Raw genomic sequence first — 22,162 nt, 5'->3', positions numbered from 1 at the left:
CAGCCAGATACATTCCTGCTGATCCGGGGTGGGAGGAGGGGACGGGTGGGGTGGGGGGAGTGGTGGGAAGAAAATGGAGACAACCGTACTTTAACAACAATAAAAAAAAAAGACCTAATTAAAACATCACTTCCTCTGAGAGGCCTTGATCTCCAGTTTCCTGTCCAGGTGTGCTCTGATAACATAATTTACGTTCCTTCTTTTTAGTGCTTACTATATAATAGCCATATTGCTCATTTAAATGTTGTCTTTCCAAGTAGCCTACACGCTTCTTGGACACAAGGCTCACACTATTCATGGTTCGAGTCCCAGGGCCTGTCTGCGTCTGATGCGCTCGAGGCACCAACCAATCCTTGCTGGGTCCATGGACAACTGCTGTCGGAACCTCCCAAGTTTTCCTGCAGAAAATGCTACCGGCTGGATTGCAGATTTCAATTCCTGATGCAATGTGCTGCACAAGAACCCATAGGTGTTACTAAACAAAAAACAGAAGCACATCCAGGGTTTTAATAGTTCAATCTAGTGGGAAGTGTTCATGAGTAATCTTTATGGAAGGGAAAACAAGACTTGTATTTCCAAACTTAGACCTTTTATTTCAAAATCCTTGACAGAAAAGCTCTACCAAATACTTACAAGCAAAAAAAGTCCTAATATTCTAAATAGCTTTCATTTTAAAAGGGAAATTGCTCGTTGGTGCACACGAACACATTTTGCACGGTCAAAAATACACAAACACGCCCTTTTACGCAAACACCTACAAGTTCCAACCAAGCAGGATGGGGGAAACTTAAAAAGTTACCTTCTACTAATGTTATAACACTTTATAATCCTTCCAAGGATGTAAGCATCAATAATTCCACCTTCATTATAAACAACCCCAAAGATGGCTGTCTTGGAACATACATCTTGCTCTTGCTAGAACTCTCCCCGTAATGGAGGGAAATACATTTGTTTATTTTAGCATGAGCCAGGCTAATTGGGATGCCTGTCAAAATCTTCCTGTCCCATATTATTCTTGAACCTTGGATAAGTTCATGTGTTTCAAAACTAGGAAAACAGGATAAGAACGAAAGGAACTACCATAGGCTATGGGAAACCCGACGGGTCAGATGGTCCAGGCTCTTCAAGCCCCTGGAGCTTTGGAATTGACTGGAAATAGCATCTATAAGGTTGTTATCTCTCACTGAAATTTTTTTTCCTGCAAACTCAGCACCCTGTAAGTGAAGGACTGATTTTGTTTTAAATGGTTTATTTAGACCAAATTCAAACACTTGGACGGTCTAGTTCACAGTGCACGCACATTCATTTGATGTTTAAAATTTTCTTTTTTTAATGTTTGTTTTCATTCTCATATTGATTGTAGATCAGAATTCAGAGCAGCACATTAATACCGTATTCAATAATTTCTCCTCACTGTGTTTTTCTAGATTTATCCTTGTACGGATGGCCATAAACTCAAGCATTACCAACACTTACAGAATAGTGGGAACTTGCTATAATGCTCTTTAACCCAAAATGTTTTCTTTCCGAAGAATCATTTTAAGTGATGCCCACAAGATGTGTGATAAGAAAACTGAATGGGCAAAGGGTTTATGGCCATTCAGAATGGGCCATTAGGGTCAACACACGAAAGAGCAACTACGGCTTATTTATTTTCAAAACTATTTAAATACGTGTCTTCCAAAGAGACTGCTAAGTATTAAGCTAATGGAATACTTTCAGGGTAAGTCAAGAAACTAAGTGATAGACCAGAAAAGAAATCATGGTTTTCAGATTTCGAGTCTAATACACCTGCACATTTTTATTTTCTTTTTAAAAATTTTGCCCATGTAAACATTTTTATGTCTTGTAAATCTCCTTTAATCTGCATGTTGCCTTCGTCCTTTACTTTTCCTTATAATGTATCTGTTGAAAAACCTGGGGCCCAGCTGGCAGTTTCCCACTGTCCACAGTTTGGTAATCGCACACTCGCAGGGCAGCTGCACTGCCTCTCTGTCTTGTTTTCCCTGCAAATCAGCAGTTGGACGCAAAGGCTCGGTGACTCACGTTGGATGCTTTCTGTGCCTCAGTTTCTAATTTGAAAAAGGGGACCCACACACGAAACTGCACAGCTCACTGGGACATCGATCCTTACTACTGCAGGGTGTGGAAGGCTGAAAAACGACTGTGGGGAGCATGCTGTCAGAGATCGGGCGCAGGCCCTGCGATGGCCCAGCTCCTACCCGGGGCCCAGCTCTGCTGCATGTGAGATGCGTGACCACCGATCAGACAAGGAACGCCCACCACGCGCTTCACAAGATTGCCACGAGGGCCGAACGCGGGGATGCGTCCAAACAAGATTTTGAAACTGTAAAGTTCTGTGAAAGTGTACAAATTAGTGACAGTGCTTTACATATTAGTAAAGGCTTCAATACTTTTATACTGAAAAATGTTTTAATGTTTCGTAGAATTAATTTCTTGAGAAAGGGTAGCTACGGCACCGACTCGAAACAAGGAGAGGATCTGTTGACTGCGAGAACACGGGTAAGGAGTAAGTGACAGCCTCCCAAGCCCACCGGAACTTGCAAGCTTATGACTCAGGGGCTCTGGGGCTTGGCGGGCGGGAGCCTTGTAAGCTTCTCCATACACACACATCCCAGCACGGTTTAAACAGCTCACACTAAAGCCACTCATCAAAATGTCGAGAAATGATTTACAGCAGGTGAATACTGGGAAAAAAATGCTGATTTGTATTTACCTTTCAATCCGTGCAAATCCATTAACGATGGATTCTAATGCTCTTCTTCAAAACACTTCCCTCCACCCACACCACATCCTGTTTTCTCCCCGCTCGTCCACATAAATTTGCGTGAGGGCCCTCTGCCTGCTCACCTGCCTGGCACTGCTGACCTTGTCCTCAGCCGGCCCGTGCCCCAGCCCTCCTTTCTTCCCTCCCTTGTCCCCCTGACCTCCATCCCATCCTCTTTCAGGAAGTTTTTGAAACGCTCTTTCTAGGTTGTCTTGACTCTCTAGTTGAGAAGCTGCCATCTTTCTAGAGCTGCCCTCTTTAACATGGTAACCATTAGCTACATGGGCTATGTAAATATTATTTAAATGAAAACATTTCATTAAAAACGTAGTTTACCAGTCTTGCCAGCCACAGTTTCAAGTGCTCGGTAGCTCCAAATGGTGGAGGCTGTTCTGCCGGGCAGCGTAATTATTACAGAACATTTTCATCACAGCTGAAGGTTCTACGGACGGCACTGTGGCAGGGCCCTTCCCTCGTCTTCGTCCCTACCATCTTGGAAGACAACGGAGTGTGGTGGTAGAAGAGACAAAGCTTTGAAATTAGATGCCCTTAAGCTTTTGAATATTGGACTTAGAGAGGTGAGCACGTGGAATGGTGGGCGTGCCAGGCACAGCGGTGGCCAGCAGGTAGGTGCCCGATTAACGGTAGTCATTATTAACGCACGACAGCTTTCCCAGGTATCAACAGAGGCTCCGGTTTCTCCTTTGGCAGTGCACACGAATATCTGGGGGGGGGCAGTGGCAATGTTGCTTCCTTTTCTGTGAGGCAGTGTGGCATTTTGGAAAGATTGTGGGCTTTTAATGTGCAGAAACTTAAAACCTCCTTTGCCTCTTTATTAGCTGAGGACCTTGAGCAAATGCTCACCTCTCCAATGCTCAGTTTCTTCCTCCGTGATATGGGAATAATAATTGCTTTTGTTTTTTTTGTTGTTTTTGTGTTAATAAAAACTGCACCAGTGGTAATGATAATTATGGGTAATGTATGTAAAACACCACGCCTGGCATATGGTAGGCATCCCATAAATTTATTATAGAGAACAGGTACTATTAATTAACCTTATAGAGTGCCATGTATTCAGCATAGCTAGATGCTAAGTAATTGTTGCTCTTGGTAATGAAGGACAGGCTAGTAAATCTTCTGGAGGATGCTGTTATGCATTGTTTAAACACTTCCCCCCAAATAGGGCTTCCTCTGGTATTCCTAGAATGCGGCTAAACTCAAGTTTTTCTCTATGGTATTATCAATTCCATTCATAATAGTTCGCTGAAATTTATATGATGTAGGGGGAAAATCGAGTGTTCACGATTCATCAGACAGGCTTTAATTTACCATTACTCGGTAGTTTTTACTGTTTTAAAAGCATCTGCAGAGTGGTGTGCTGGATTGGAGCTGCAGAGATTGGCATCCAGAACTGTCACCATCACTGTCACCAACCAAGGCTGCAGCTTCAAATTTTGCCTGTACAGCAAGTCTGAAATTTCTGCCTTGAGAGCACAATCCAAAAACATTTTTTTTCCATTTCCAAGCAGAGACAGAATGCATGCATGAGACATTGGACAGCTGGGAGAAGGTGAAGGGAAGTGTGTTTGCATCCTCAGACCCTCTTACGCATGCACGTAGCCAGAAGGGCAAACAAGAACCGAGACTCACTTGCCTCTAGTAGTTAGTACACCCTAAGTGACAACACACTTCAAGGAACTGCTCTTTTCGCTTGAGTTGTCTGGTTCGCATCTGCTAGAGCGAGTGCGGGTCTCTCTAAAATACCCTTGAGGGGAGAAGTGGAAACTGGTGAGTCACCAATGTAGCATCCAGACATTCCGCACATTCCCCAGGGGGGAGAGAGAGCAGGAGAGAGAGAGAGGAGAGAGAGAGAGAGAGGAGAGAGGAGAGACACCAAGTAACCAAATAAAGAGAGCTATGAGTTCAATAACCGGGATTATCCCATAGTGAGGATTCTGCTATCTCGGAGCACGATTCCTTTATCTTTCAGAGACAATCAACCTTTAGCCAGAGGAGTGTAACCTTAAAACCTCATAACTCAATTTAACATAGTGTTAAAGTTTGGGGGGACATTTGTCAGTGCTGGGGCTGATACAATCAGTCTGAGGGAGTCCGGAACAAAGAGCAGTGGGTGAAGAGCATGTCACCTCGGTGCACATCCGTTTCCTTGATGAACAAGGAGCTATTAGTTGCAGAGAAAGCATTATCTAGGTGAAGAATGATGCCGATTGTTTTAGCTGCTTCTCCTGGAATGGTGGAGTGGAGCACAGGGTCCCAGTGAGTTGAGGAGCAGTTTTTGTCACTGCGGTGTTGACGATGTTTTTAAAAATTAAGTTTAATTCGGGAGGGTGTATAGACACATAGATCCTCTTCAACAGCAACCGGAAATCGATTGGAGACATAGATCTCTTTTCTACCTTTGCTCTTACTTCATTGAATTAAAAAAAGTTTTAAAATATTCAATCACATAACACCTTCAAAAAGCCTACTGGGATAAAATGCTAACTTTTATGTAAACTTCAAGAAGGACCTGTTAATGAAATATCTGAAAAAGGGGATAACATATGCATTGAGCATGTGGCTTTTTTGAAGGGCAGGCACTGTCTTCAAAGTTTAATTCTCAATAAATTACAAACTTTACGTGTGAACTTCTATATAAAATATTATTTCTAAATTCATCTTCCCAATACAACTGTTTAGCACTTAGAGTCCCTTCACATTGTTTTAAATTAATCATTTCTTTTACTAACTCTACGTAGAAATGTAATCTATTTAGTTTCTTTTTTAAAAAAAATGACACATATTTTAAACTACATTTGTTATTTTTAAAATTTTTTTCTTTAGTTATACTATTCAGGTGTTTGTTATAGTGTGACAGCATTAAATATTGATAACATTTATTAAAGAATAACCATGTTAACTCTTCTCTGAATGCAGGTTTCCTGGTTTCTGATCTAAACCTTTTCTCTTACTTTTGCTGAATAGGCTTATTTCTATCATTTCTCTTTACATGTTCTCTGAATATACTGGACCATGGACCCATCATTTAAGTTATCATCTTAGAAATCCAGGAACTTTTCCATAACAAACTCATTAAAATATATTTCCAGAATCTGACTCAGACAACGACATAAAATATCTGCTTTTATCATTTAAAAAACGACCAGCATATTTCATTTTAAAAGGATCGTAAAAGTTTCTTAATCAAAAACTTCTCAGGGGTGTTTTACCGCATGGATTCCCTGCAAACCTGCTGTGTCTGCCAGCCCAGTAAACCTGCCAGCCCACTCCAGTCAATACCTCACAGCGAGACGCCGCGCTTTAGAAATCTTCCTGATCGAGTAAATATCCCAGGATATTCTTTTCTAAGCCCGCGGCTATAGCTTTCATGGAGACATTTATGAGAGCTGAAAGGATTGAGGGAAAAATAAAACCTAGGCTGCTTTTCAGGTTTTTAAAATTTTTCTTTATTGGGATTTCAATAATTCATTTAGCAGAGTGGGCAAAAAATTTCACAGAAATCTTTTCTTAATTTTACATCTCTGCTATGTATTGAGTAGCGTACCCAGCATGCTCCTACATCACTTGGGCTGAAAAACAGAGTGTGTACGAATTATTTTGAGTGATAACTTGGGGAAGAGTTTAAAGAACATTATAACTAAATCTGACAGAACTCAATTTTTGCCTACTCTGTGTAGAAAAAGTGAACTCAGGGTTGCGAAACTTTTCCCTGGGTCTGGCCTCTGCAGTGCTGGACCAGGGTCACGGCCAGTTCTGCGCAGTGGGTCACGGTATGACAGTCACAGCTGCTGTACACAGTGTGTCCCCCTGTAACAGCCACGGGAGAACTGTGCAAGGGGCCCTGACTACCACCTCAGCTTCCAGAACTTATCAGATCTCACTTGCGCAATTCCAGAACATAAGAAACAACAAAAATGCTGAAGGAAGGCTATCATCACACATAAAAAGCACACAACCTAAAGGTTTATAAATTAACGTACCTTCACAAGTTAGTTCTCATTTATTTTTGCTAGACCTGTTCAGTGGAGTGACCCAGCTTTCCTACTGAACTGGAATTAACATCAATGTTTCTAACTTTGGTTTTAAATTTTTTTGTACCAAATATACAAAGTCATTTACTCATGTACTTTCCTCTCTCGGTTACATAAAGCTGGGACCTCTTATACAGCTGAAAAACGTCTTTCCGGGCAAGGCAAGTTATATGTATCGTCTCTTAACACTAAATAAAACATATCTTTTTAAAAAGTTAATATATTGAGAGCCAAATTATATTACAACTTGATCATTTGTCCACGGAACAAAGGAAAAAGCAGTAAGTAGCCGCTTTTTTGAACAGCAGCCTTTGAACGAGTCAACAAAGTAAGTAAAAAGTTTTTCCTTTTTAATGTGTCCCATCTTAAATGAAAAGGACATTTTAATGAATTCCAAGTTAAGGGGGAAACACTTAAAAAGAACACTAACAAACTTAAATGAATGTGTCATTTTTGAAGAAGCAAAGATGCCAGATTCCACAGGAAGCGCTCCCTGACCCGCCCCGGTGCTCCCTGGGAACACTCGGAAAGATGCCTGCTCCCTCCACAGCTGAAAGCATTTGCTGATGCAGAGTGCGAGAGCAAGGGAGAAAGAAGTAATCTGCCTTCCTTGAAGCCTCAGAGATCTGATAAAGAAAGTGGTATTTATGATAAGACACTTAACAAGAACTCAGATGCAGTTTCCTAGGAATACTTCTTTCACCCTATACTCTGTCAAAACCTGGACCCTTGGACACCTCCTTGTAGCTACAGAAGTCAAGCTTTGCAAACAATTTCTATATACAGCTATGAACTGTAACCACCCAAGAAATTGGTTATTATAATTTATCTAGTTTTAATGCTCAAATAAAAAATACAAACTCTTAAACCAATGAATAAATGTGGGTTAATAAATAATTGCTCTGAAACGAATCTTTTCCCCAGTAGCCACATACAGACATATCTCTAAGTAAGAATGTGTATTCCAGAGAGCTCCGTGCAAATACATGCACCTAATTTAAAATCAATAGTCAAAGAACGTGTATCCAAGAGCACTTGCGATTTTTTGCTTACCAAACCGACTGAAATATATACATGGCAGTAAATAGCACAGGCATAAGAACTGAGGGCCATTTTCTGCTCTTTATAAGAACATTCCAAAGTTTTTACAAAAGTCCACAATTTATTCTCTCATGAAAGGTACAGCATTTACATGAAAAAAAAAATCAGACCCAGAATTTCTCTGAGAACCCTGACACAGGTAAGGAGACTGGGGTGTGTGAGGCCAGTTAAATTGATGGCAAATAAATCTCAAAAACACGTCAAAGTATTGCTTTTTTAAGTGTAAAAATTAGGCTATTTTTGATAAAGATCCATAAATACTTGTGATGAGGAGGTTTCACCTTTGAATTGTTAGTTTTTGTCTTCATATGTTCAGGGGAATATCAATACTAAAAACTAACAAATAGCTGAGATTACAATTTTATCCACACACTTTAAGGGGAAAACACATAAAGTAAATTAACTTTCCTATTAAAAAATAGCAATGATCTCCCCAAATGGGAGAGGAAAAGAGAATCAGTCAGAACTACCAGTTTTCTAGTTAATATTTAAATCAATACAATATTCTCCCTCGTTTCACCTGTGCCCAACCCCTTTTCACTTTGTCTGGCTATGTCTACGACATTCTTCTCTCGCCATTCCTCAATCAGTGTAACTTTTATATCCCCTTTTAGAAAATGTAATAACTATGCATGATGCCAGGTAGGTGCTGGAAATATGGGTGGGGAGGACACTTTTGTCAAGTATATGATGGTCTAACCACTGTGCTGTACAACTGAAACAAAGGCAAAATAATATTAAGTGTAAGCTGTAAAAAATAAAAATTAAAATAAAAAATTAAAAGCCACAATCTCAAGTTTATTTTCAGAGTTCTCGAAATTGCTAAATAGGACGCTTTATTTTCACTAGACTATGACTTGAGCATAAAGGCAATCTACCTTAACCATTATTTTTTTTTTTTAGTAACTTTAAAACATAGTTAAGGACAGTATCTAATTTTTATCTCTTCTTGGATTGTCATGTAAGGCATAATAGCAACTGTTCATTGATTCTTTTCTATAGGTCAACTAACGCAGAAGTGTTACTTCCAGTGGTCTCCCAGAAAAGCAAACATAATTTTGGGCTACCTGTAGACATTTTTCCAGAGGCAGTACACGTGAACTCACGTGCGTGCCGCTTCCGTCTTCCCTTCAGCTGCCTGCTACTCGCTAGACCGCTGTGGATATCTGAACTGTGTCCACCACAGGAGGAATACTACAATAAATTATAAAACTGGTAAAGTTGCTATGTTACAGGAGACGTGGAATATCTGTTTAAATCCATTAGAGATGCTCGCATATTCATTTATAGTGCAAAGAAAAAAGTGTAAATTTTGCTTAAAATTCATATTCAAGCATCCCTTATTTATCTTTTTTAGGAGTATAAAACCCTCGAGATTATGGTTTTATTTTATTTGTCCTCCTCCTGATTTCTGTGATAAGAACATACTTAAATGATGGCTGTAAGAAAGTAGTATCTTCTTGGTTTTAGAGCATTAATAATACAAAAGAACAGGAACTTCTCATAGCTGAGGGAGTGTATACTTTGAATATATACATGTAATTTTTAAATTCTTAGATTCATTTCCCACGCTCACATGTAGAGAACTGGTCTATTTTAACTTTCCTCTTCAACTAAACAAAATCCAGAAAAACCCTAGAGTAGTATTTTCTTTGCCACAAGAGGGGGCTAGAGAATTCTGATCTCTTTTAAGGTCTATAAAACCCTCTTAACTGCTACTTTATAGACATTCAATTACAACAGGCCATAATACATTAAGGCTTTAAAATACACATATATCCCGACATATGCCAAAGCAAGCACTACACTGGCATGCGCACCAGATGAGCACCAACACCAGCATCAAATAAACACTTAGGCCTCTTCTAGTGGTTTATACGAGATTTTATGCGTCCGCACTTCCCTCCCCAGAAGGCAGTGCCTTGGAATGGAAAATATCAAGGGGTGTTATAAAATACCCAAGGATTGGACAGTGTGACAGGGGCAGAATGAGGTAGGATTAAGAGAACTAAAATTTATGTAGTTTGGAAAAGTAAAGACTCTGGGGACAAATGTTCACAGTCCTTAAATATCTTCTAAAGGTAACACTATAAATGAATGAAGGGAATTATTCTGTCTCAGAAGATGGTACAGGAAAGAGCAATGGCCTGAAACTAAGGAAGGGAAAGTTTAGGTTGGCCATGAAGGATAAATGAGGAGTAATGGCTGGGCGGGGAGGGTGCCCTGCAGAGGAAGGCCGCAGAGCACAGTCGCTGTATGTGATAATTAATTAAATGAGATATTAGTAAGAAGGATGGGAATTCATTAGAAGGGCTAGATTAGATAACTCAAGTGATTTTTTTCCCCTAAGCTGTGACAATCTCTAGGCCCGAGTATGTTCTTGGGCATTCATACACGTCTTCCACGGATGTTAATGACCATTTATGGAGAGAGGAGGGCTCACGAGCCCAGTTAACCCTGTGTGTTGTTGACGTTGTTTTGTGGGGTGGTATTATGAAATGACATAATTAGAAAATTAACCATGACAACAACGAAGTGTATCTTTCAGGGCACTCCAATAAAATACGCTAAACCACATAAGCTATGTATCCTAATAGTTTACAGAAATGGGTCTGTACATTGGGTTAGGCTCCTACAAGTGAAAACTTCCCATGAGGGAACAATGCCCCTGCAAACCCTAATTTTACAAGCCAGGGAAACCGCTCTGTCTAATCTTCCTTTCCCCCTGGACTCTGTATCTGGGCTCCAGCTCCTTGGGGCCCGGCATGGAAAAGGCTATCATTCAAAGTCAGAAAGGCAGGCTGGACATCAGGCTGATACCGTTTGTGAATTCGACAGTGTTTCCCTAGTGGACCATGATATTGTAGATTATCAGGTGCTTCAGCAGTGTTTAAAATAAATTATTAATATTTACCCTCTATTTGAAAAGTCAGAGTTCTATGATAGGTCAAAAAGAATTTATGGCTAGTAGAAAATAAGGTCACCCAAGCATGAATAGTACAAGAGCATATTAAGTATAAATTTTTATTTACATATAAATTAAGTATCTGTATCTATATTTGGCCTGAAAATTCTTAAACAAAATTCTCTCATATTTAAGTAAATATTAAACTTTGAGGTAAAAATGGTTGACAGCTTTGGAAGATGAGGAAAGGCGGTCTGGTGGTCAACAGCACAACTAGAAGTCCACGATTCTAGAACTTTCCGCGTGATCCCCAGGTAAGGAGGCCAGCCCTCAGTTAATTCAGGGTTCATCTATCATGCAGGTGCTACGTTTAATTACAATGCCTTTATAGGTTCGAAGAACGAGGTAATTAAGCACAGTACATAAGACTTTCTAATAAACAAAGATATGTAAACCCGAATCTGAATTATTATATGTCAATCAGATAAATATATTACATTAGCATCCAAAACACTGCAGATCATTTCACCACCACTGTTGGGGCCACCCGGACACCCCCAATCATCACGCACTAGCCTAGCTCTCTCGCATTGCCATTAAGCTTGTAGACTTTGGAAAGAAATGGAGAGGATACTTCAGCAGTATGAAGCAGCTTAATCTCATCTGCCAAGTCACTCACTTAAAAACCAACTATTTGTACTTTAAAGCAGCCACTGTTATTTTACTGCTAATTGTAGTGGGAACTCAATAAATGGCTGACCTTTCAGAGAAAGAATGGACTTTTTGCTTTTACTCTCAGTCTGGAAAAGACTTCTAAAAACACTTGGGCCATGGCGCAGGCCAAATATTATCTTGACTTTCTTCCAAACCACTAGAAGTCCAACCTATTGTTTTTTCTGAAAATTCTGTCCCTAATAGGCAGCACTGGATTATGTACCATGTACTTTGTTATGGAGTTAGTTGTCTAATCTTCACACTGAGACTAGTTACTCACCAGATTATTTTACTCACTAAGGAAAGAAATCACACCTTATTTCTCCTGTGTCCTTGAAACAGCCTGTAAACCCGTGCTCGATGAAGAGCATTCAATATAGGCAGTCGGTAGCTAACACTTCCCTGGCAGTATATTAAAATCTATAGCATACAAAAAGGCTAAGAAAAGATAACTAATTAGTTCAATGTCAAATTGATTCAGGGACTTATTTTATGTTGTTCATAATTATAATTGTTAGCATTTATGGATCCCTTTGAAATTTTTAGTAAGATGTACTGCTCCCAATTATTCTGGGAAGAGGATAAGAACACACATAGGCCAGAGTGACACATGTTTGAAAACTGACTACAACTTTCAAGACATAGGTAAGAGCCCCAATCAGGCCTCCTGCAAAGCTGTTTGGGTCTGCACGGAAAAGCATGCTGAGATCATGCAGTGAGGGCAGGGCAGGTACATGGGGTGGGCTGGGGGAGGCCCCTCCTAGGGAGGTGGTCTTGGTCTCTGCACTAGCTGTGTCTTGTTAGTCAAAGGAACGAGGCACTTAGCTTCTAAAATGTAATTTCCTCTTTGGTAAAACAGATCAGATTAGGCGATTACCAAGTCTCTTCGAGCTCTAAAATGCCACGATTCTATGTATAAACTTGGGTTAAATTTGCCAAGAATTGCCCCAGTGAAAGAAGCCTTATGGACGATATCCAGCCATCAACACGTGTGAGAGTGCTTTACTGGGCACCAGATAGAAGGTTAGAGTTTGAACAGGAACCAGCAGCCCAACATGCTGGGCTGAAGAATGAAAAATGGGTAGTTCACAGACAGATAATTGTTATTGTTTTTTTACTCTTCATAAAACATGTATAATCCTTGGTAATCATTTGTTTAAGTTATATAAATTACTGTTAACTTTGAAACCCAGTTTGTCATCTTCATCTGTGATTTATACCAGACTATATAAACGACATGATGTCTTCGCTCTAATAAGACATCCGTCTTCATGAAGGAGGCCACTGCAACCCTGAGTGGACAGCTCACTTACCCTTATCACAGCTAACTCCGCCTCGGGTCCTCAATTGCTCACGGTGATCTAAAATCTGATGGGCTCACCTGAAGCCAACAGAAAGTTGTTCAAATCCACCGTGCTCGTAAAAGTATGTGCTTTACAGCGGAATTCATTCTTTGGCCCCCAAACCACAGACTTGGAAACAAGTTTTGTGATTCTGCACCACATGCACCCCAACACACACCACACACACACACACACACAACTTCCATTAGGGTTGACAGGAGTCGTGTGCTTTTATTAAAGAAAATATACCTGTGAACAACAAAGATAAAGGCGACTGACTAAAGAATAAAAAGGAAATGAGATAAATGCTTATTGAATGTATGCATGTGTGTGCTCATATGTTTATTTCCATGTTTATACGTGGAGAGAGACTATCGTGAGTCACTTGCATTATCTTCCTATCGTAGAACAAAGAGAAACGAAACACTCTGGATATGCACACATAGTTTATGTCGTTTAAAAAAATGCACACGAAGAAATACTGGGCTTGAGTCCATCAGTGAGAAGGAAGCAGACGGCTTGCTGCTTCTAGGCTGTTTCCTCTTTCCACCGACTAGGGCAGCGACGACTGAGCCCGCCAGAGACACGTTAAACTTTCCAAATAAAGCAGCAGCCCTAGAACACGCACGTGATCCGCCCAAGTTGTCAGTGGGGTCTGGCCTGAGATTTACCTGATCAGGGAGGTTACTTACGGCCAATCACTGCCCATTAATTCACATACCTCAGTAAGCACTGTAAGAAATGCCACTTCCTTATTCTGTGAAACAATATAATTTATACGCTAAAATCAGACCTTCTACAAAACTCACAGCAACAGGCGTCCACACGGACTTGGGAACAAACATCTTTCGTTCTCACCCAGTATAAAGTCTACCGGGGGTGCTACGAGCGGACCTCGATGGCAGCACTTAGCGCAATAAGTGGAAACGGTAGGTATAGGATTGCAGCTCAGTAAGAGGAAACCTTTTGAAAACAATTGGAGCTCTTTCTGAGTATCTAATAACATGACCTTGAAAATGTAAAACAAAATATGGAAAAATGGATACGTCTACTACTGTAACTGGAGATCTTAATATAACTCTTTCAGCAGATAAAAGAAAAGCTAGGATACAGGAGACCTGAAGGACACTATTCATACGCCTAAAAACAATGGCGTGCATAGACACTTTGGGAACACACATAGCCCATCAGCATCAACTGATCACGGGCAGGCCACAAAGAAGTCTCGTAAAGTCCAAAGAATTGAAATAATATAGGCTATGTCCTTAGACTACAATGTAATACAATTAGAACTCAAAATAAAAAAGCAAGTTTAAAAATCCCTAGAAACTAAAAAAAAAAAAAAACCAAAACCAGAAAAACACACACACATAGAAAAATGCTTCTAAATAGAAAGCACTTTGTACAGCATAGTAAGTGCTCAATAAAAGGTTCCTGTATTAGATGACTATCATTCCTTCCAGCTCCCAGAGTCCAAAATTCTAACTTTGGTACAATGAAACCTAAGACAGACATGAATTCCAGCCACAAAACCTAATCAATAACTTAAACCTTAACTTTTATTTCACAGTACTAAAATAGTCTTGTTTAAAATAGATTCTCCCCATTAAAAAGATATCAAAATAATATCCTCTTCCTATTATTATAGAAATAAAGCATATAATGATCAACAAAAGCTATGCTATTATTATCATAATATTAAAGCCCAAACCGACATCTGTTTCAGAACCAAATGAAAGCAGAGAAATGTAAAAAGAAAAAAAAGAAAAAAGTGGGGAGGGGGTTACAAATAAAGCTGTAAAAAAACGTATTCTATTTATTTTCAAATTTTTCTATATGCTTTTTAATGTACCTTTCAGAAAAGGCGTAGAGTCAGAAATGGCCACTATTGGTACTCTAACGGGTTTGCCGTTTCTTTTAAGCCCAGTAGCACACCGGATCGTCAGTCATTCATTGTCGCTCTTCCCCGGGGATGGTGGCCGGACTTTACTTTTCTGAGTCTACTTTTCATTTTGCTGGAGAACAAGACCTTCTCTAAACCTTCCGCTTCCCAATGTACAAACAAGCTCTAAAAACATTCTTTCCCACGTCTTCCCAAATATATCTGCCCAATATCCATTCATTCCATTTTCCTTAGTTAGAATGTAATCATGCAGAGGACATAAATATAATACATTATTATAGATTTTAAGTTTCATCTCTTATAAATTATTTTTTCTCTTTTTCTTCCAGGAGGAGTAGCTATACCCTATTTATAGAATGATCACTTTCCCCATCGCATCTTTTAAAAAAAGGAATGTATATAGAGGTTATTCATTATACTAATAAAATAAGTTTACAGATACACTGAATTCCATTGTATATTGGACCATGGAAGCAATCGGATCTTGGGCTTTGTAGCTGACTGACTCTTGTAAAATTATTATATTCAGCATCTCATACTAAATTTTTTCCTTCAATATGGTAGAAAGTGTGCCCCCCTAGGTATAGAAATCTAAATGCTATTACTTGTTAGCAGGTGTTCATTCCCAGTGGTGGGGCTTGTGCTCATTCGTGGTCATGTCTCTGGCCTTCTCTGACTGAGGGCATTCACAAAGGACAGGGAGAAAGAATTGTGACTAGGTAGCATCGTACTTTCACTTTTATGCATGGTTTATCCTATAACCTCGGTTTACTTTTGTCTTTCTTTTCTGCCGTGCACCTGGCCAGGGTTTTATATTCTTCTAGACCTCTTCGTAATTGTCACAAAACACGCCCCAAACACGACACGCACCATGGTTCTTGCTTCTCATCACTTCAGTTATGGGTGGATGGGTCCGATCGTGTGTCCTTTTATAATTGTACCTTCAGGACACTGCTCTAGCTGGGGGTGGAAGGCAACAAAGCTGAAATATTTTAACAGTGACCTTTCATTTTCTAATAAAGATAAATTTCCAAAGCCTAAAATAATGGCACTCAAAGAAAGTAAAGAATGGCCTTAAGCCTAAGGGATGGCCTTAACTATCTCACCAGGAACTGAGGACACTGAGTTTTTATGTTCGCCTGTTTATTAACAGCGTGTTTTCCCAGAGGAGGGTAAGCTCCATGAGGGGAGGGACTGTCCGACTCCTCACTGCATGTCTCACTCACAGTCTACAGCACCGTGCCTTGCTATACCTTGTAATACACTTACCTTGTAACCAACAGTGTCTGAAAAATATAAATGAGTACCGAGTGCTCCTGTTCTCTAGAATGGTCAAGTCTAGTTAAGCAGATTTTTTAACACCTTTCTAAGCTTTTCTTTAATCTCACGGGAAATGAATCTTTATCTGTCAGGGTAGGAAGCCAAACACGGTGGCGCTGCTGTGCACCAGTGCTCAGGCCGCGCTGGGCGGTGCTCTGCAGACACTCGGGTTTACGTCGCCGCACCATCCTGTGATCGCGTTTTAAACCCATAAACCAATCTGCTCTTGCCTCTGTCGTTGACTGCGTCTCTCTGGGAATTCTCATTTTTACGCACAGAACTAACAACGTTATTAAGTAAGGGCTTAATATTACTAATATAGTGAAAACCTCTGTTATGGGAAACTGTTATAGAACAAAGTTCTCCACTTTGGAGTTTTTCAGATAAGGGGAAAATGTCAACACTGAATTTTTAAAAATTTCAGCTATTTTTAGTGCAAATATTTTTAAACATGCCACGTGTATCTGTACCGTCTTAACCAAAACGTCTGGAACACAAATCCATCTTGTCGGATAACTGAGGTAGGGATAATGGGAAGGACAGTAGAGTGAATAAGAGCACAGGCTCTGGAACCAGACTGTGTAAGCACAAGCCCTGGCACTGCTACTAACTAGCTGTGTGATCTCAGATAAGTTAACTTCCCTTGGTACCCGTTTCCTTACCTGTAAAATAAAGATGATTCTAATATCCACCTCTTAGGGCTTTTCTGAGGATTAAATGACGAGATACACCAAGCGCTTAGAATACAGATAACAAGGCATGTAGCAAATGCTCAATAAATGCTGGCTAAAAAGTTTTACTTTGCCCTGGCTGGTGTAGCTCAGTGGATTGAGGGCGGGCTGGGAACCAAAGTGTTGCAGGTTCGATTCCCAGTCAGGGTACATGCCTGGGTTGCAGGCCACGGCCCCCAGCAGCCGCACATTGATGTTCTCTCTCTCTCTTTCTCTCCCTCCCTTCCCTCTCTAAAAATAAATAAATAAAAATCTTTAAAAAAATGGTCTTTGTTTAAAAAAATGTTTTACTTCATTAGGGTACTGAGCTCTTAGGAGACAGTTTGAACTGTTTCTTTGAATTTGTATATAAATTTTGTTTTAATTAATAATGTTATTTTCTACATAAATTTTTAACGGCTTTCCTATCCTTTACCTCAATGTTATTTGATTATACCTCAATGGATGCCTTTATAGCACCCCTTTTTCATCAGATGCTTCACTCTACTGTGGGCTAAGAAGTCAGAGCACTGGAATGGTTAGAAATTCCTGAGATGAGGAATCCCCAGTGAAGGCCTCGGGGGCTCTCCCAAGAATAAGGTAAGTAAGTGTTAGCACAGGACACAGAAACATCTATTTCTACTTGGGGGTGTTTCTGGCTTACTTTATTGTTTTCAGCTGTGCTTGGGAAAGTTGGAAATACCAAATAAGTGACTTATGGATTAATGAGGTACCATTGTTCCAATTCTGTCAAGCATTAGATTAATCAAAACAAATGAAAGATTGTTTCTTAATGTTTTGCACTGTTAATTTTCTACAATTATTAATCAGCTACCAAGGTAATGATTAAGCTCCCAATCCAAACAATGTTTTTAGTGTAATACCTGAACCAATACACAGATCTCGCATTACAAGGCCTAATTTCTAAAACCTGTGTATTACTAATTGTGCCAGTGTACAAAGCTTAAGCAAAATAAAATGTTTCTGTGCGACTGAACCCATAGTTCCTATGTGCAGGTTATCAATTCAACGAAAGGGAGAAAAACGAATCACGGAAAGAGCTAAATGAAGTAAGAATTCATGGATAAATAAAAAGAGGAGGGACTATCAAGATTAAGAACTCTTGGAAAATGCCAAAGTCATAGGGAGATTTGGAAGAAAAATAAATGGAAAGATTACAGACTAATAAAGAGAAGTAAAAATAATTTACCAACTTTACTCCCAACTCCTAAATGAATAATAAGCTTCCAATGTAACACTCAGTTTAGCAGCATCTCTACCTCCCCCCCCACTGGGAAGGCACGAGAGAGACTCGGATAAGATAACGTGTGCATCAGCGACGACCAAACCTTCTGTCCCAGGGGCCAGATGCCAGGAGAGGCGCCGTGAACCTCCACCCTTGAGACAGTGGAGTCTGAGCCCAGACCTGGCAGTCACCAAGCCAAAATTTTCATATTCATGTATCTTAAACATTATTGTATATGCGGCATCCCATCCTATGACATACCAGTGTTTAATATAAAAAATATTTATGACAGCTGAATTGTTTTAATCCTCCCATCCCCAAATCTTCAAGGAAAACTGATGTTCCAGAAAGGTTTGCATTGTGTTCCTGTGGCCGCCCCTCAAACACCACCAGTATGGCCACAGGTACGTGAGGAACGTGGGTGAAGATGGCCCTATTATAATACGACGATCTTAACATTTCCAAATAATCCACAATAAACCAATAGTCCAATAATCATTGAATGAAAGCTCTAATTCTCATGCAACTCAGTGAAGCTAAAAAATCTGTAAGAATGGTAAATGGGATCCTGCAATCTTAAAATGCCTTTTTGAGTCGCAGTTCTTATAAAAAAGGTCGGTAATGATGTCTTCCTGCTCTAATACGGAATTAGTGTTATCCTAAATACATTAACTTCAGAAGAGGTATTGAATTACCCAGGAGGACCAGCAACGAAATGCAACAAATAGTTGTCCTTCGCAAACTAGTCATTACTAACACAGAGAACCCACCGAAGGCTGCTTGAGTCAAACGATGGTGGGCAAAGACACCGGGACAAAAAGTCACAAAGTAGGATGGCCCCAGATGCAGAGGAACGACACTCAACTCACCCTCATCCTGGTAATCTGACGGAAACGGCGCGTCTGGTGTGAGAGACGGGCCGTGGGTTCCGCCGAAATCGTCATCGGGGCTGTCCTGTCCAAGGCAGTTTTCAGCCTGGTCTCCCCCTAAGGGACAAAAAAGAAAAAACAGGAAGGTCATACTTTGGGCGCCTTTATAAACATCTTTGCATATTTCTTCTAGTGTTCACACAAAAAGATACGGCTTTTACTTGATGGACACGCCCACTATCCATTAACACATGAGAAGCAGATGAAAAAGTTCAAAGCCAACTTACCTGGACGGGAAGTTTGCCATTCAACTACTCTGTAACTAGAACTTGGAAACTGTTGACTTAGAGTGGGGAGACCTCTTGCCACCAGAGAGAAACTTGTCCATCACACTTAAAATGAAACTATAGCTGTATAAATATGTATCCATATATATGATGTCTCCATTAATTGTGGCCTTTACTCTGAATGCCTCTTTCCCTTTATACTTCCAAATGCCATAGAATAAATTAAACAAAGGGTTAACATTCCATGCATAATATAACGTAGCCAGGTCAGTATGCCTTCCCGGTCTGAAAAATAAGAATAGTAAAAATACGGAGAACCTGGACTTTGCTGGATTTGACTCCAATTTCAATCACTACTTGGTTTGCAGTCTTAAGAAAGTTCTCTATCATTCTAGTCTGCAGCCTGTGCGACCAACCTCTTAGGAATTCTAAAAGCCCTAAGAAGGTAATATTTGTTCTGTAAAATGGCTTTGATGAAAGGTAATGTATATACAATACTGAATTATGCAATTAAAACAATGCTAATCTCTTTTGGGTGTTTTCAACATACATTGAATTATATTCTGTAGAAGTGGCCCATGCTATTATGATACTTTAAAAGGTTCAGATGGAGGATGTTAGCTCATTCAGGAACCGGAAGAAAAGGCTCTGTGTTGCAAATGGCTTTCCTTAAAATCCCCTCAACAGAGGTACATTCTGCTGACAAAGGGAGACCAACAGCTGCTCAGTTCATTTCACAAACGTGAAAAGAGGATTTTCAACTGAATTTAATATTATCTCAAATACTAATTTCCAAAGGAAATCACCGACGCTAATCTCCGTAAACACTGTCGTGTTTTGGCCCTGGATTTCGACAAGGGAGCAGTGAAACCAAACAACCTACATAGAATCTGTATTGCCTCACTTTAAAGGTTTATTTCCTACAATTAAACTAGAAGGATAGGGAGGGTATAAAGTGATAAAAAGAGAATGGCTGTAGCCTTCTCCTTCCATAAATGAGATGGTCATATCTAGAGTCTTCTACGATCTATGGCAGGCAGATGTCCATTACTGAGTCGATCACCTGCAGATACAGGATTTTAGTAAAAGGCGAAAGATTTATACGATCTGAAGAGAAACCAGAGTATAGAGATAGAGGATTTTAGAAATAAACTGCGGAGTTTTGTGGAGAAGAAGAGTAAAATTAAAAAGAAAAACATTTCGCCCTGGCTGGCATAGCTCAGTGGATTGAGTGAGGGCTGCGAACCAAAGCATTGCAGGTTCGATTCCCAGTCAGGGCGCATGCCTGGGTTGCAGGCCACGTCCCCAGTGGGGGCCGCGTGAGAGGCAACCACACATTGATGTTTCTCTCTCTCTTTCTCCCTCCCTTCCCCTCTCTAAAAATAAATAATAAATAAAATCTTTTAAGAACGAGTCTTCTTTAAAAAAAAAAAGAAAAGCATTTCATACAAGAGTTGCTAGCCAGAGCCACAAGAAATGCTCTCCTTTACTAGGTTACTGGTCAAGATACAAAGCTTATGATTATGCTTAAAGAATCACCATGAAATTTTCATTATAACCAGAAAAAATTTCAGCTACCGGACTGAGGGTTCAACTGCTTAACCTTTGCGTCACTGCTGCAGAAACCCACGGAAATTACATTAGCAACGCGATCTAAATAGACTCCCTGGCAGGTAACCTGAAAGTAAGCTGTGAAGTTAGACCAATTTTAAAAATTTTGAGCCAAACCTAATTGCATTTTTTAAAAAAGCAATAGTTTGGGTTGCATGGCAACCTTTAACATTTGTAGGACAGTTTATCTATACTCACAGTTTTCTTTTTATTTAATTTCATTTAATCTTTATTGTATTTTTTTTCCATTACCCCCAGCGGTCACCACACTATTGTCCATGTCCAGGGGTCCTTTTCCCTTTTGAGACCCTTTTGTCTGCTTGCCTCAGAAATCTGACAAATCTACTGTCACACATTCTAGCATCCTGGTTTTTTTGTTTATATTGTTTTTAATAAGCAGATCAGGTTGGACTTTGCTTTGTTGTTTTTTTAGTGAGCTTTTTTTTTGGAATGATTTTAGATATACTGTGAGTATTTCAAAGACAGGACCGAGAGCTCCTGTGTACCTTCACCCGGCTTCACCAAATGTTAGCTTCATCAGCAACGAGGGGACATCTGTCAAACCCAAGAAATGAACATCGGTACATTGCCGCTAACTAAACTACAGACTTGATTTGGATTTCCCTAGTTTTTCCATTGATGTCCTTTTTGTTGTTGTTGTTCCAGGATCTGTTCCAATTTATTTAGAGATTCCACTTTTAAAGTCTCACCCCAAATACCTATCTGGATTTGGCCTTTGATTTACTAACTTCAGATGGGAAGGCCACGTCCACGTGAGTCCTATGGTTTCTGAACACAGTGACCGAGGTGGGCTTTCGACAGCCAAGTACAAGACCATACCCCCATAAAGCACATGACATAAAGCATGGAACAGTAAAGGTACACAGCTCAACACGGCAGCAACAGACCTAAGGTCAGCACTAAAAATGATCGTGGTGAGGGAAACCTTTGAAAATATGTTTTACACCCAAGCATAATTAGTTCCCGATGATGGAAGTGTTGCTAGAAGTGTTTTTAGTGTTGTATCAGTGGCCCGACTCCCTTGGGCACGCACTGAAAAAACACCTTTAACACCATATAAATAGACACTCCTGTGTCATTAAAGTGATTACAACTGCCCAAGATGCATGGGTGAAAAGTTTCATAGAACAAACAGCAATTACTACGGTCATTTTGGGTTCAGGTTTATGACATCATTTTTGTTAAAACATAACCGCCAGTGATTCAGCTGCAGCTCAGCTCTGAGAGCCGCAGTTCCAAGTGGCCACTGCCGCAGCCCAGTGGGATCAGACATAAATGACCACAAACTATAG

The 22,162-nt window shown here is 40.0% G+C and overlaps 1 protein-coding gene across 1 annotated transcript in view; it reads right to left on the bottom strand.

The window, feature by feature from the left end:
* The window catches only part of SKAP1 (src kinase associated phosphoprotein 1), a 263,510-nt gene that overhangs the window by 173,562 nt on the left and 67,786 nt on the right, over positions 1 to 22,162 (bottom strand). Inside the window, exon 4 of the mRNA XM_036033815.1 lies at positions 18,952 to 19,068. Coding sequence (XP_035889708.1) covers positions 18,952 to 19,068 — 117 coding nt within the window. The remainder of the gene's footprint in view (positions 1 to 18,951; positions 19,069 to 22,162) is intronic.

The sequence above is a fragment of the Phyllostomus discolor genome, chromosome 8, assembly GCF_004126475.2.
Source record: "Phyllostomus discolor isolate MPI-MPIP mPhyDis1 chromosome 8, mPhyDis1.pri.v3, whole genome shotgun sequence".
Taxonomy (NCBI): Eukaryota; Metazoa; Chordata; class Mammalia; order Chiroptera; family Phyllostomidae; genus Phyllostomus; species Phyllostomus discolor.
The sequence above is the reverse complement of the archived record's forward strand: the minus strand, read 5'-3'. Positions and strand labels throughout refer to the sequence as shown.